Below are 15675 nucleotides of genomic sequence, written 5' to 3'. Positions count from 1 at the left end.
AATTAATATGGTAGTTTCTCATTTAATCTCTAATACTGTCTCCTGATGTTTTTAGAAAATTGTAGTGGGCCCTGCCCATATGCCTCGGTTGGTTTGAACATCTTCCCAAAGCTGAGAGGTTGCCAGGTGGATCCCAGGTCAGGGCACATACAGGAACAGATCAATGTTCTTCCTGTCTCTCTCTCACTAAAATCAAACTATTAAAAAAAAAAGTGCCTGACCAGTGGTGCCACAGTAAATACAGTGTTGACCTGGGGGGAGGTCAGGAAGGGAGAAAGGGAGGAGGTTGGGGGAGGGGAGGGGTAGGTGGGGAGAGGAGGGAGGAAGATGGAAGAGGGGGAGGAAGGGGGCGTAGAGTCTCTTTCAAGGAAAAAATCAAAGTTTCTCATTTTCCAAGTGTGAGGTATAATATTTTACACAAGTGACAGATTATTTAAATGGAAAGAAATGTAACCCAACTTTCTCATCTTTCTATCCCATCAAGTTTACTCTTCATAAAGCATTTTAAATACAGCGGTACCTCGTCTACCGTGGAGGTTAGGTTCCAGAACCCCCGTGATAGGCGAAAATTCACAAAGTAGTGACCTTATATTTATATATATTTTAAGGCTTTATTTCGATTTAATATTCTTTTAATATGTTTTAATTAATACTTTTTATATTGTTTCCAATTTTTGAGGCTAGAAAATGCTTATTTTACTGCAAAAATTAAAATAATAAATATATAAAAATACCTATATAACGCAAAAACCCACGATACAAAATTAGATATATACAATTTAAAAATGTGCGATATAGTGAGACTGCAAAAAGTGAACCATGAGCCTGACCAGGCGGTGGCGCAGTGGATAGAGCATCAGACTGGGATGCAGAGGACCCAGGTTCGAGATCCTGAGGTCGCCAGCTTGAGCTTGGGCTCATCTGGTTTGAGCAAAAGCCCACCAGCTTGAACCCAAGGTCACTGGCTCCAGCAAGGGGCTACTCGGTCTGCTGAAGGCCCGCGGTCAAGGCACATATGAGAAAGCAATCAATGAAAAACTAAGGTGTTGCAATGCGCAATGAAAAACTAATGATCGATGCTTCTCATCTCTCTTCGTCCTGTCTGTCTGTTTCTGTCTATCCCTCTCTCTGACTCACTCTCTATCTCTGTAAAGAAAAAAAAAAAAAAGTGAACCACGAAATGGCAAAGGATGATTGTAAGCTGCAATTCAAAACCAAGAGGGTCAGAAGATAGTAGAAAGAAAATAATGTTGCAGAAAAGCCAAAATAATAAAAATAATAACCTGCATTTCACATATTCTTACCTAGTTATATGTCAAAGCATTCTAGCCATATCTTGGAAGCTGGGTCACAGAAACAAAACCAAATTTGAGTTTTGTAACTCTTTTACTCTTTCCAAAAGGCAAATCTTCTAACACTATAATCACTTGCCCTTTGTTCATATATAAAATTGGCCCTGGCCAGGAGGATAGCTTTGTTGGTTCCAGCATCATCCCGAAGCATAGAGGTTGCTGGTTTGATGCCCAGTCAAGGCACACACCGGTATGATTTGATGTGTCTGTCTCTCTCTCCCTTCCTTTCTCTCTCAAATCTATAAAATGAACATTAAAAAAAAACACCTGTCTCATGACTTTTGTGTTTAAACTGAAATCAAACACAAATTTGATAAAGGAATCGGTATAGCTTCTTTAGAACAGCACTTTAAAGCATTACTGTATTTCTCTAGACACAAAATTTTAACAGAACACACCATAATTTTATCCAGAGGAAGCCAAAAGCTCATTTCTCTAATCTAGGGGGGAAAAACCCTTTAAAGGGAGACTATGTTCTCATGCTTTGTGATTCTATGTAATGTTTATAGACTAAATTTTTCTTTTCAGTTCCCACAGCCACGAACAGTTACATTGCCTAAGTGCTTTATAACAAAGCTGAATGGTATGAGCTTAACATCCTCCCAATTATACCATCCCCCCACTGGTAACAACCAATCTTCTCCTGTCCCTAGATAGAAATCTCAGTGCTAATTCACTATATCATCTGCCCCCACATCCTGCCACTTCTTTCTTTAAAACAGTGGCTCTCAATTTTCCACCCTAGTGTCTCTGAGGGATCCAACACAGCACTGAGGTTCACTGCCAGAGATTCTCTACAAACATCAAGTCTTTGGGTGTCTAGGCAGTTGGAAGGAGGCTGTCTGGGAAAAGGTCCCCGCTGTGTTCTACTGTCCCCTGGCAAGAATCACCTGCTTTAAAACGTTTCTTGAATTGAACCTTTCACTCTATTTATTCCCAGTACCACCGCCACTACCCCCTCTTCAAAGGTTATCACCTCTGATTTGGATTGTGTCTTACCACAACAGCTGTAGTGTTCCTACCTTTGGTCTTTCCTGCCTGCACTGCATCCAGTGCATCCACTGCTGCCAACCCAAAATTCTGTTCCCATCATGTCACTTCCTGGCTCAAAAATTGATTGCATCAGTTCCCCACCCCGTCTATCTCTTCAACCTTTCCCTCTCTCTGTTGGTCTCCTCTCCTTGCTGTACAAGTATGTCCCAACTCTTTCCCATTTAAAACAAAACAAAAAATAAGCCACACAAAAGTAAAATCTTCCTTGGACATATCATTCAACTCTAGTTACTATCTTTGCCTCTTATTTTTCTCAGAAGCTTTAAGAAAGTACACTCTCCTCACTGCCTTCTGCTTCCGTTACTCTGCTGGAACTGCTCTTATGAGAACTCTAACTATCTTGTTCTCTGAATACCAAATCCAATGCACTACTTCTTTGTTACTGACTTTCTTGGCTACTGTGGAGCATCTGAAGATGCTGACCATCCCCTCCTTTTGAAACTCCTGCCTCCCTGACTTCCACTGCACCATTTTCTCCAGACTTTCTCCCCACCACCTGGACCGTCTCTTTCCAGCTTCTTCTTCCTCTACTCTCATTTTAATTTTTTTCCCATTTTTATTTATTGAGTTTTCGAGAAGGAAGAGAGGGATAGAGAAACACTGCTTTGTTAACTGGGAGTCGAACCCGCAACTTTGGCATATGAGGACGACGCTCTAACCAACTGAGCTACCTGGCCACAGTCATCCAGTCTCACTTTAAATGGAGGGGTTTTGCAGCATTCCATCCTGGTTTTATTTTAATTTGCACTCTCTCAATGATTACATCCACACACAGCATCAATTTTCACCTCTACCCTGACATCTCAAATCTTCAGCTCAGTTTTGACATTTCTCTTGACCACAGACCTGTACTTCAAACCGGGCTACTGGCCTTTTGCATGAATGTCTCACAGGTAACTCAAATTTAACAGGTGCCAAATCAAACTTCCTATCTTCACTCAAAAACTAGCTCTTCCCCCGTTCATTCTGGTTTCATAGTCATCCAGGTTCCCAAGCCAGAAATCTAGGAGTTAGCCTCCACTGTTCTCTCTCCCATAGCCCCTAAACAAACTGATCATTTAGACCTGTCCTTGATATCTATGTCCCTGATATTTTTCAGTTTCATGCTGTCCTGTCTAGTCTCACTATCCTTATGGTGTCACAATAGCCTCACAGCGACTTCCCTACCTCAAGTCTTGAGCTCCTATATTCCCTCTGCCACTCTGAACTTCCTAAAATATTATTCCCTCACTTAAAGTGCTTTAAAGCCTGAGTGGCTCCCCAGACCTAACGCTTTTAATAGTCCGTATCCATCAGGAAAAATGAGAGTCTACACCTCAATCTATGAATATTCATTAATGTATATCATGTATATTATAAAACATAGAGAAATCAAGAAAGAATAAGACAAAGACAAAATAATACACAAACATCCCTGATGAAGTTGTACTATCATTAGCTACTACATGACTCAAAGTATAATATTCTCAGGGTGAAGTTCATTATTAATAATATTCCTGTATTAATCTACATCTCACATAGTCTACTTGACAATTTGATTTTTTAGGCTGACTTCTTGACAGCTATAATTACCTTGAAATGTAACAAAGAGCTCCGACTAGGAGAAATGTCAGCTCTACCTTTTTGTTATTGTTTTTTGTGTTAGAATTATCTTCAATCCAGGCTTCTTTGTACAAACCCTTAAGCCACTTGTTTATTATGTGAAGGTTAATTTAGTTAAAAGCAGAAAATATACAGTAAATCCACTTAATCAGACTCAGGTAAACTGCAGTAAATTGCAATATGATAACAGCAGACAAATCCGTAAGGCCACTACTCAGTTCCTCTGCTTTGTGAAGCTTCTACTCTTCCCTCAAGACATTACCTAGTAAGCTGAATGTGTGATGGCACCGTCTTATAAAACAGGAGAGAACCTGTGTCATCTACACATTAAATATTAGTAAAACTCAATCCTTGTCTTAGGTTGCAAAGTAAATATATAGTAGGAACCGCACTTGGAGACCACTGCTTGGCGCTGCACACAAGCCCTTGCTGACCAGCCTCAGGTGTGTCCAGCCTGCTTCCCAGGTACACACCTCCCATACATCACCGTGCTCCACTTCTCTCAACAGACAGGGCAGTGAGGACACTTATGTCACCTTATCTTTGACATGCTGTCTCCTTTGAGCTTCTACCTCTGCTTCCAGGGTACCATGTTCTTGGCTCTTTTAAAGCACTTACTATATCCGACTACAACTGTTTCCTTACTAGCCTAAAGAGCAGAGATTATTCCCAGTTTTGAATTCCCGGCATTTACCGTAACATGTTGTTTGTAATAGGTACTTAATAAAGAAATGTTGACTGACAGAATGAAAAAGTCCAAATTCCTCTGGCTGGTTTTCAAGGCCTTGCATAATCTGGCTCCAATTTATCGACCCAGCTTTATTTTCTTTCCCCTGCATCCATTCCTATTCTTCTCACTTCCTATCATATGTCATGCTCATTTTGCTTTTTGTTCAGGTTACCCCCCTCAACTTGGACTGCCTTCCACACAGAGAAGCAACCTGTCCTTCATGCCTCAGATCAAATTATCCTTCCCCCATGAAGTTATACTCAACTCTTCCCTCTCCAATCAATTGGTCCCTACAGAGTACTCCTGATGGAGTATTACACATTTTAGCAGTTACTCTCTATGTGGTATTCTTCTCTCCCCAATTTCCGTCTAAGTTCTTGGATGCTAGAGACCATCTTCAACTTCTTTTGTACACTGATCTCTTAACAACACACTGCGACATGATGATGCACAGGAGATGCTAAAAGATCTGACTGGTTATAGGCAACATGGGACAAGGGAGAAAACACTGCACTGGGTTTTAGTCCAAGTTCCGTCACCAATTAGGTGACATTAAACATGCCACTTAACCTCTCTGGTCATTAATTTCTCATCTGGAAGATAAGATTTTACACCTTTTTTTTTTTTTTTTTTTTTTTTTACAGAGGCAGAGATAGACAGGGACAGACAGACAGGAACGGAGAGAGATGAGAAGCATCAATCATCAGTTTCTCGTTGCGTGTTGCGACTTCTTAGTTGTTCATTGATTGCTTTCTCACATGTGCCCTGACCGTGGGCCTTCAGCAGACCGAGTAACCCCCCGCTGGAGCCAGCAACCTTGGGTCCAAGCTGGTGAGCTCTCTGCTCAAGCCAGATGAGCCCGTGCTCAAGCTGGCGACCTTGGGGTCTCGAACCTGGGTCCTTCCGCATCCCAGTCTGACGCTCTATCCACTGCGCCACCACCTGGTCAGGCAAGATTTTTCAACTTTTAAAATCTCAGGTAAGGTTTTCCTCTTGCCCAAAGGGAACATTAAATTTTTGCCTTTAAAGATCAAGAAAAATTCTGAGCCTGACCAGGTGGTGGCGCAGTGGATAAAGCGTCGGACTGGGATGAGGAAGGACCCAGGTTCGAGACCCCGAGGTCGCCAGCTTGAGCGCGAGCTCATCTGGCTTGAGCAAAGAGCTCACCAGCTTAGACCCAAGGTCGCTGGCTCCAGCAGGGGGTTACTCAGTCTGCTGAAGGCCCGCGGTCAAGGCACATGTGAGAAAGCAATCAATGAACAACTAAGAAGTCGCAACGCACGAGAAACTGATGATTGATGCTTCTCATCTCTCTCCGTTCCTGTCTGTCTGTCCCTGTCTATCTCTGCCTCTGTAAAAAAAAAAAAAAAAGAAAAATTCTGAGACCTTTGGTAACTCACTTAACTTTAATGAACTTCAGTGTAATCATCTGTAAAACAAAGATAAAACAGCTCACCACACTTTAAAGAACTGTGTCAAATTCAGATGAGAAAATACAGATTAAAAATGCACAGATAAGTTTTAAATCCTGAAAAAAATGCAAGGCATTATTATCCTAGTTGGTGGAAAATGTAAGCAAGCAGCATTATTTGTTGTTCAGTCAGGATATTGTGCTAACTTAGCCTAGGAATGTGATGGGATCTTTGAATAATGACTGTTCTATAGCCACAGGTTGTACCTCATCTCATATGTACAAAGACACACACTTGATCCCAAACTGAAGTAATTTTTATCCTGGAAGGAATACACAACACAAACTTATCAGCTGCAGTTACCAAGTCATCAGTTGAGATCTAAATTAAAGCCTGGTGCCCTGGCCGGTTGGCTCAGTGGTAGAGTGTCGGCCTGGTGTGCAGGAGTCCCGGGTTTGATTCCTGGCCAGGGCACACAGGAGAAGCGCCCATCTGCTTCTCCACCCCTCCCCCTCTCCTTCCTCTCTGTCTCTCTCTTCTCCCGCAGCCAAGGCTCCATTGGAGCAAAGTTGGCCCCGGCGCTGAGGATGGCTCCGTGGCCTCTGCCTCAGGCGCTAGAATGGCTCTGATTGCGGCAGAGTGACGCCCCAAGATGGGCAGAGCACTGCACCCTGGTGGGCATGCCAGGTGGATCCCGGTCGGGCGCATGCGGGAGTCTGTCTGACTGCCTCCCCGTTTCCAGCTTCGGAAAAATAAATTAAAGCCTGGTTATGATTTCTAAAAATGTTACTAGAATTTTCATAACCACTCTGTATTAGAATCAATAAACTTCTCATATTTTGAAAGTAATTTAAAGGGCATATTTTAGCATGAAGGTGACTCTATAAGAAATAATCAAGGCCCTGGCCGGTTGGCTCAGTGGTAGAGCGTTGGCCTGGCGTGCGGAGGTCCTGGGTTCGATTCCCGGCCAGGGCACACAGGAGAACTCCACCCCTCCCCCTCTCCTTCCTCTCTGTCTCTGTCTTCTCCTCCCGCAGCCGAGGCTCCACTGGGGCAAAGATGGCCCAGGCGCTGGGGATGGCTCCTCGGCCTCTGCCCCAGGCGCTAGAGTGGCTCTGGTCGCAACAGAGCGACTCCCCGGAGGGGCAGAGCGTCGCCCCTGGTGAGCGTGCCGGGTGGATCCCGGTCGGGCGCATGCGGGAGTCTGTCTGACTGTCTCTCCCCGTTTCCGGCTTCAGAAAAATACAGAAAAAAAATAAAAATAAATAATCTGCCTGACCAGGCGGTGGCGCAGTGGATAAGAGCGCTGGACTGGGACACGGAGGACCTGGGTTCAAGACCCCAAGGTCGCCAGTGTGAGTGCAGGCTCATCTGGTTTGAGCAAGGCTCACCAGCTTGGGCCCAAGATCGCTGGCTTGAGCAAGGGGTCACTTGGTCTGCTGTAGCCCCATGGTCAAGGCACGTGAGAAAGCAATAAATGAACAACTAAGGTGCCACAATGAGGAATTGATGCTTCTCATCTCTCTCCCTTCCTGTCTCTGTCTGTTCATGTCTGTCCCTCTTCTGACTCTCTCTGTCTCTGTCACACACACACACACACACACACGAAATAATCTGATTACAAAGACACAGCTTCTCACAAACATGTCTAATCATTCAAGTGAAACATAAAGAGGCTAGTTAAACAACAACAAAAAACCCCACAGAAACACAAATGTTCTGACAATTTATTGTTCTTTAAGAGATATATGAATGAATATACACACAAAGCCTCAAATGTAAACTGTTTTCCCTAGGAGACTTTCAAATTGTCCAACATGAAAAGAGAAAAGTGGCAGTGTAGGATCTAAACTAGTTTTTTTATTTTTCTTTTAAGAATTTATTGATTAGAGAGAGAGAGAGAAGAGAAAAACAGAAAGAGGGAGAAGCACAAAGCATCAATGTGTAGTAGTTGCTTCCTGTATTTGCCTTGACCCAGCAAGCCCAGGGTTTCAAACTGGTGACCTCAGTGTTCCAGATTGACGCTTTATCCACTGCCCCACCACAGGTCAGGCATTAGCTTTCTTTTTTTTTTCTTTTTTCTTTTTTTTTACAGAGAGTCAGAGAGAGGGATAGATAGAGACAGACAGACAGGAACAGAGAGAGATGAGAAGCATCAATCATTAGTTTTTTGCTACAACACCTTAGTTGTTCATTGATTAATTTCTCATATGTGCCTTGACCGTGGGGCTACAGCAGACCAAGTAATCCCTTGCTCGAGCCAGCGACCTTGGGTCCAAGCTGGTGAGCTTTGCTCAAACCAGATGAGCCCACGCTCAAGGTGGCGACCTCGGAGTCTCGAACCTGGGTCCTCTGCGTCCCAGTCTAACACTCTATCCACTGCGCCACAACCTGGTCAGGTTAGCTTTTTTTCTTTTTAAATTTTTATTTATTTATTTTAGAGAGAAAGAGAGAAACATCAATTCGTTGTTCCACTTATTTGTGCATTTATTGGTTGATTCTTTTTCTTTAGCGAGCGAGAGAGAGAATAAGAGAAAGACAGGAAGGGAGAGAGAGATGAGAAGCATCAACTCATAGTTTATGTATATTAGTTGTTCACAGATTGCCTTGACCAAGGCCGGGGGAGGGGGGGTGCTCCAGTTGAGCCAGTGACCCCTTGATCGAGCCAGTGACCTTGGGCTCAACCTAGCAATCATGGGATATTTTTTTTTTTATTTATTCATTTTAGAGAGGAGAGGGAGAGAGAGGGGAGAGACAGAGAGAGAGAGAAGGGGGGGGAGGAGCTGGAAATATCAACTCCCATATGTGCCCCGACCAGGCAAGCCCAGGGTTTCGAACCGGCGACCTCAGCATTTCCAGGTCGACACTCTATCCACTGCGCCACCACAGGTCAGGCCGGGATCATTTTGATGATCCCATGCTCAAGCCAGAGACCTCAGCATTTCAAACCTGGGACCTCAGTGTCCTAGGTTAATGCTCTACTTGCTGTGCCACCATCAGTCAAGTCACTGGTTGGTTTTTATATGTACACTGACCAGGGATGGAACCTGCAACCATGGAGTGTTGGGATGATGCTCTAAGCCAGTGTTTTTCCAACCACCAGTTCGCCAGAAATTTTGTGCAGTCTGCAAGAGTTAACCACCCTGATATTGTATGAAGATTATAGACTTAATGATCTTAGTCGAATTTGCTTATGCTCAGGGTGATTTGCCACTTATTAGACTGTATCATTGATGAAAATACTATTGAGGTTGTGTTAGATATCTTTGAAATTTGCAGGCTCATTCGAACAACCTTTTACACCGTGCAGAGTATTTATAAATCATGCTCAATAGACAAAAAGCATTCAGACAAACTTATGTAGTCTTCAATGCATCATACATGTGCAGTTCGGAAATCAAGCACCAGCTTGTACCGTACTGCACTGTTATGTGCAGTAAGATAAAACTATTCATTGTGTGTTTCTGTTTTCTGGCAGGCTAGGTCACCAGTCCCCCGGTGTAAAAAAGGTTGAAAACTACCACTCTAGCCACCGTTAATCTAGCTTCTTTATTTTAGCAGTGTAATGTCAGCAGTATTTGTCACATGACCCTTAACACATATAAGCCATATCATATATGAGACCCAAAATCTCAAACCATTCTAGATACGAAAGTTATTTTCAATTCTGAAGTTAAAGTTCATGCCAGTCCACTTCCTCTATACACTTAACCATTTTCTTTTCAGTAATTTGATAGCACTATGTTAAAACCATAATAAAGATAGTTTTCCAACAGTATTCAATAAGAATTGCTTTAAAAATATTGACCTTTTCTTCAAATATTGAACCTTAAACTGGACACTTTATACCATCTTCCCTAACCTTCTTGGAATACTTTTTTTTTTTTTAATTTTTATTTATTCATTTTTAGAGAGGAGAGAGAGAGAGACAGAGAGAAGGGGGGAGAAGCTGGAAGCATGAACTCCCATATGTGCCTTGACCAGGCAAGCCCAGGGTTTTGAACCAGCGACCTCAGCATTTCCAGGTCGATGCTTTATCCACTGCGCCACCACAGGTCTCTTGGAATACTTTTTGATGGGGAATCTAATTCATGTTCATTTAGCCAATGTTTTAGTCCTAAAATTATAAACTCTGGAACCTTTCTGGATAAACCCTATTTCTAGCACACAAGATACAGTAAATTTAACATACAATGTCTGATAGGTAAGTATTCACCCTTTAATCTTACTTACAATCTATATATTTATATATACTGTATCTCTGCATATCTTTTTTTTTTTTTTTTGAGAATTTTCATATGAGTTTTTTGAGCCAAATCGATGATATTGCCGGGAAGCAAAATCTCAACTGTTCCTCTCTGCATATCTTAATATCAATGCTAACAGTCACTAGCCCAAACTACAAGCACACAATCTTTAGCAAGTTTTAAGGATCTGAGTAGTAAATGTAGAGGAAGAAAAATCAGAGGTATGGGAAACCAAGTGCAAATTTTAGGATAAAAAGGTTGGCCTGCCTATCCTGTGGTGGCGCAGTGGACAAAGCCTTGACCTGGAATGCTGAAGTTGCCAGTTCAAAATCCAATCAAGGCACATACGACAATCAATCAATGAACAACTAAAATGAAGCAGCTATGGATTGATATTTCTCATTCTCCCACCCCGCTCTCTCCTCTTTCTGTAATATCAACAAATAAAATCTTAAAAAAAAAAAAAAGTTGGCCTAGACTAGAGATGACAGAAATACAGGAAAAACAAGATTAGAAAGGAGTTTGCATCCATGAAATGCAAACTCATTCTTAACCTGTTCACCTGAAATAATTTTTTATTTATTTATTTTTTTCCAAGTAAAATGGAGCCTTGGATTTTAACACTTGTTATCCTGGCTATTCTGAGAATGTATTTGTTAACAGAGCACACCTTCATGACCCAGTCCTACCTTTCTCATTCACACCTTGTTGTTGTTGTTTTGCTGTTGTATTGCAGTCCCTACAAAGTGCCCAGCACATACATTGTCCAGTGAATAACAACCTTTGAGGGAGGCATTATTACCATTCTGGTTTTACAGATGAGAAAAATAAGGTTTAGCAAGGTTGAGTAACTTGCCTAGGGGTTACACCACTAGCCAGAAACAAACCCATGTCTGTCTGACCACAAAGTCCTCATTTGTACTCTATCCTCACAGGACAGAATACCTCCTTAATGTCTCTTGCTGTGTGCCTTTACTGGGAGCAGCTTTCTCTTCTTAGGAGAAGGCTCAATTCAAGAATGCTTCAACTTCTCCATCAGCCTTTTTCTGAGCATTCTCAACCTCTGATCCCCACTATGGTCTTCTATAGAGCCCTCCTTGTCTTCTCAGAGTTCTATTATTACAGCCCTTTGCTGTACTTAATCTCTTATCTCAACTTTAAATTTCCTGAGGGGCAGAAATTAGGTGTCTTCAAATGCCTCTGGCATCTGGCAGAGTTGAAAAAATATTAGATGCATGAATGAATAATCCCTACAAATCCATGAGATAAATAGGAACCCTTTAGTTCAGTTCCCTAACCACAGGCAACTAGAGACTACAGCTTGCTTTTGTTGGGGGGTGGGGGTGGGTGCCTAAAATTCCCTGCCCACACCACAAGAGCATCACCATGCTATGCTAAGGCAGTTTTTCAAGGTTTGAGACATCTAATGAAAGAACAATATAGTTTAAAAACTTTAAATGCTCAACAGAAAATCTGTCTTTTTAAAAGTGGCCTACCTGGATGGGACACCAGCTATCAATTTTAAATAGTTTGGATCAATTAAATCACTGTTTTCAGTGATTTTTGCTTGTTCTAAGTAATTTTATTATTATGCCCTTTGGTTTGAAAGTGAAATTTTATGCTTCCCCCCATATATAGGGACAAAAACTGCTTGTCTTTTACAAAATGGGAAAGTAAAGTAGAACCTGTGTGTTAGGTTAAAAGGCACTCAGAGCCTGGCCTGTGGTGGCACAGTGGATAAACCTTCGGCCTGGAATGCCAAGGTTGCCAGTTTGAAACCCTGGGCTGCCCTGGCCAAGGCACATACAACAAGCGAGCAATGAACAACTAACATGAAGCACCTATGAGTTGATACTTCCCAATCTATGCTCCCCTTTCTCTCCTGTCTCTGTAAAATCAATAAATAAAGTATTAAAAAAAAAAAAAAAGGCACTCAGAAAATGTTATTATGCCACCTTTTGTAAAGATTCTAAAAGCACATGTGGCCTATTTTAAACTAATGAAAACATTTACTAGATGATTTTCATCTAGTCAACATGAATACCAGGTTCAAATTATATTTCAACTAAAACTGGGTTTAAAAAAATATGATGTAAAGAGTTGAAATGTCTGCACATCACCACTGAGTACTACATAAATAGCCTACAGTCAATATTCTGGCTCTAAGAATTTATAACCAAATGCTGAGCTAGGCCAATTTCAAGGTACATGGTTAAAGTAAAAATCTTTTTACATACACACAACCTAAGCCACAATCTATAATATTACTCCTTATATGAACACTAATTTCTTTTACTTTCTCATTTATTGGGTAACATTGGTTAATGAAATCATATAGATTTCAAGTGTACAATTCTGCGATACATCATCTGTATATTGCATTGTGCGCCCACCATCCAAAGTCAAGTTTTCTTCTGTCACCATATATTTGACTCCTTTTACCCTTTACTAACCACCATCCCCTTCCCTCTGGTAACTACCCTACTGTTGTCTGTGTCTGTGAGGTTTTCTTTGTTTCTCTCGTTTGTTCATTTGTTGCTTTATTAACACTAATTTCTGAGCACTGTCTAGCCCCACCTATAAGTGAAATATAAATAATATTCATAAATAGGATTATTATAAAGGTGGAGCACTGGAATTTCACAATTGGAGCACATTAAACCACATACTTGCAAACTTTAATATTTTTCCAAATATTTACCAGCGATTTTGAAAAAAGTGAAAAATCCCTTTGCCAAGCAGGAGTTCTGGCTTCTCTGTTTGAGAATTGGTCTCTTCTTATTTCTACTCCTCACGCCTTCCCTCTATTCTTCCTTTGCCAGGAATACCCTCCTGAGTTATCTCTGCCTATGTCCAACACATCCTTGGAGACCTGGCTCAAGGTTCAACTCCTTGAGAAAGTCCTCCATGACTAATTCTGACTTTCACTAACTACTTCCTAACTCTGCATTCCCCTTGGCATTTATATTTTGCACTGCATAATCAGTAACTTGTAACTTTTGCATTTTTCCATCACTTCTTCAAGTACAGACCAAACAGATACAATCACCTCTTATATTCTCTTCTATACGGCTAGCAATAAATGCTTCCTGAGTGACTGAATCACCAGTGAAAAAATGCCAATCGCTCAAAAACTTCTTAAGTAACTAGCTTGTCAGATCACATTTACAATAAATTCTCTATCACCTCCACCATCTCCTTTAAGGAGGTAAGATTTCATTTTGCCTTTCTCCCACAAATTCATCAAACACTCATATACTTAAAGTAAACAAACCTGGCTACTCAAACATCTTGCGATTTAACAGTTCAGGCTTCTAAATGGTTAAAGCCCTGCAGCAGCATGCCTGTGAATGGAAGGAAGCTGGCACCAGTCTCTTGCAAAAGGGGCAAAACTCTAGTTGGCAGAAGCCGTTCAAACACGTGAGCCTCCACTGTTAAACAAGGCTCATTAACCACACAAACTTGCTGTTTCAGCTTTCTACCTTCAAGGAAGTGCTATGATCCCCTTTGGTTGTTGTTGAGAGCCAATGATGGGTTAAATTCCCATAAATTAACCGGCGTTTTGATGGTTTGCCCAAGCATACCATTGGCATCCGTGCGGATAATTTTTTCTTTCTTTTAACAGACCGCCTGCCCCAAGAGCCAGAGGTGAGTGAAGAAAGAGCTAACTGGGCACTTCTCAAGAGGCAAACGGAGACCTCCAGAACTCGAGCCTCCAAGTTCTTAGTGTCAGCTAATCGTATAGAATAGGCGGGGCTTCCAGCGCGGCTGCTTCTTACTGAACCTCAACCGACTCTTCCGAGGGACTGCAAGCCACACTCGCAGCGCGGCTGCCCAACTTTTTCTGCAAGGAGCATCAGTTGTTTCAGACTCAGAGCCCTGCAAAGCGGGCCTAGGAAAGCCGGGCCAGCAGCGGAGGGGACGCCGAGGACTCGGAGGGGGAGGGAAGGGGCTCGCTCCGCAGAGCGGTTAGGGTGGCAGAAACAAAGTGAGCGCCGGCCCGCAGCCCGCCCGCCGGCCCCGCTCACCCTCCAGCAGCACCTCCTTGCCCGCGCGCTTCAGCGCCTGCACGGCCTGGTCGTGGGTGGCCTGGCGCAGGTCCGTGCCGTTCACCGACAGGATGGCGTCGCCCAGCCGCAGTGCCCGGCTCTGGTCGGCAGCCAGTCCAGGGAAGATCTTGGAGATGAGGATCGGCATCCGGTTCTCGCGGCCGCCCTTGATGCTGATGCCCAGGCCGCCCGCCTCCTGCTTCACCACCCGCACCCGGCGCACGGGCGGCGACGCGCCCGCCTCGCCCGCGGGACCCCGCGGCGGCGCGGGCGGGCTCGGGGGGCCCAGGCCGCGGCTCGGGCTCCCGGGCAGCGAGTCACCGGCGCCGCCGCCGTTCGGGAGGCCGTTGAACGCGGCCGCCGCCGGCCCCAGAGCGGGCTCGGGCTCAGCCGCCGCGGCGTCGCCCGTCAGGCTCAGGCTCTCCCCGCTTAGCTCGGCGACCACTCGGACCCAGCGCTCCCTGAGGAGCAGCTCCACCAGCCCCGCTTTGGTGGCCCGCGTCCACACAGCCATGGCCTGCCCCGCTCCCGCCGCCGCAGTCGCCGCAGCTACCCTCATTCCAGTCAGGCAGCCTCAGCTCTTCCCCTTCCCGCCCGAGGGGGCGGGCCCAGCCCCTCCCCCTGAGGTGATTCATTATTCATGATCCACGCCTACCCGCCGGAGAGGCGGGGAGACGAGCGGCTTCCGGGAGGTGAAGGAGTTGCCCGCAGTCCGGTCCCCTGCAGCTCACCGGACGTGGGCAGTGTGAGCCCTGTGGGGCTCCATCTCACGTCCTCCTTCCTTTCTCCTCCGACGGACCCCGCTCCCCAACTCCTGACCTCTACTGTGCAAATCACCGGAGCTGCCTGGGCACAGAAAGCAAAGTTAGTTTCGAGATGCACTTGGCAAGCCTGCAAGACTGGGTTGCACGTTCATTCTTGCATTGATTGGTTCGTTCCATATTTACTGAGGGCTCTGCTACCGTGCTCCTTTTCAGACCTGGAGAGGAGTTGAATAAAATGAACCACAGCTGAGAGCTCTAGGTCTAGTGGGGGGAGCAAAACGGAGACCCAACCAACCTGGTGTGATACTATGCGGTTAAGTGAGAACAGAGTAGAAGAAACATTTAGTTGGACCTGGGGTGGTGACAATGGAAGGTGAATAGGCATAGCAGAGATAAAAGGTCCAGGGACAGGATTCCAAGGATCTGTCAACAGGCTCTGTAATCATCTGTTTACTTGCCTGTAATG

The 15675-nt window shown here is 44.0% G+C and overlaps 1 protein-coding gene across 2 annotated transcripts in view; it reads right to left on the bottom strand.

Moving 5' to 3' along the window:
* Positions 1 to 15023, bottom strand: part of SNTB2 (syntrophin beta 2) — a 123924-nt gene extending 108901 nt beyond the window's left edge. For both annotated transcript variants that reach the window (XR_010727095.1, XM_066243189.1), the window contains exon 1: positions 14425 to 15023. Coding sequence is in view for 1 of the 2 variants with exons in the window: in XM_066243189.1 (XP_066099286.1) it covers positions 14425 to 15004 (580 nt within the window). In the remaining variant the exon portion in view is untranslated. The remainder of the gene's footprint in view (positions 1 to 14424) is intronic.
* Between the last annotated feature and the right edge of the window lie 652 nt (positions 15024 to 15675).

This window comes from Saccopteryx bilineata, chromosome 9, assembly GCF_036850765.1.
Source record: "Saccopteryx bilineata isolate mSacBil1 chromosome 9, mSacBil1_pri_phased_curated, whole genome shotgun sequence".
In the NCBI taxonomy this organism is placed as follows: Eukaryota; Metazoa; Chordata; class Mammalia; order Chiroptera; family Emballonuridae; genus Saccopteryx; species Saccopteryx bilineata.
This window is presented reverse-complemented; position numbering and strand designations above follow the sequence as displayed.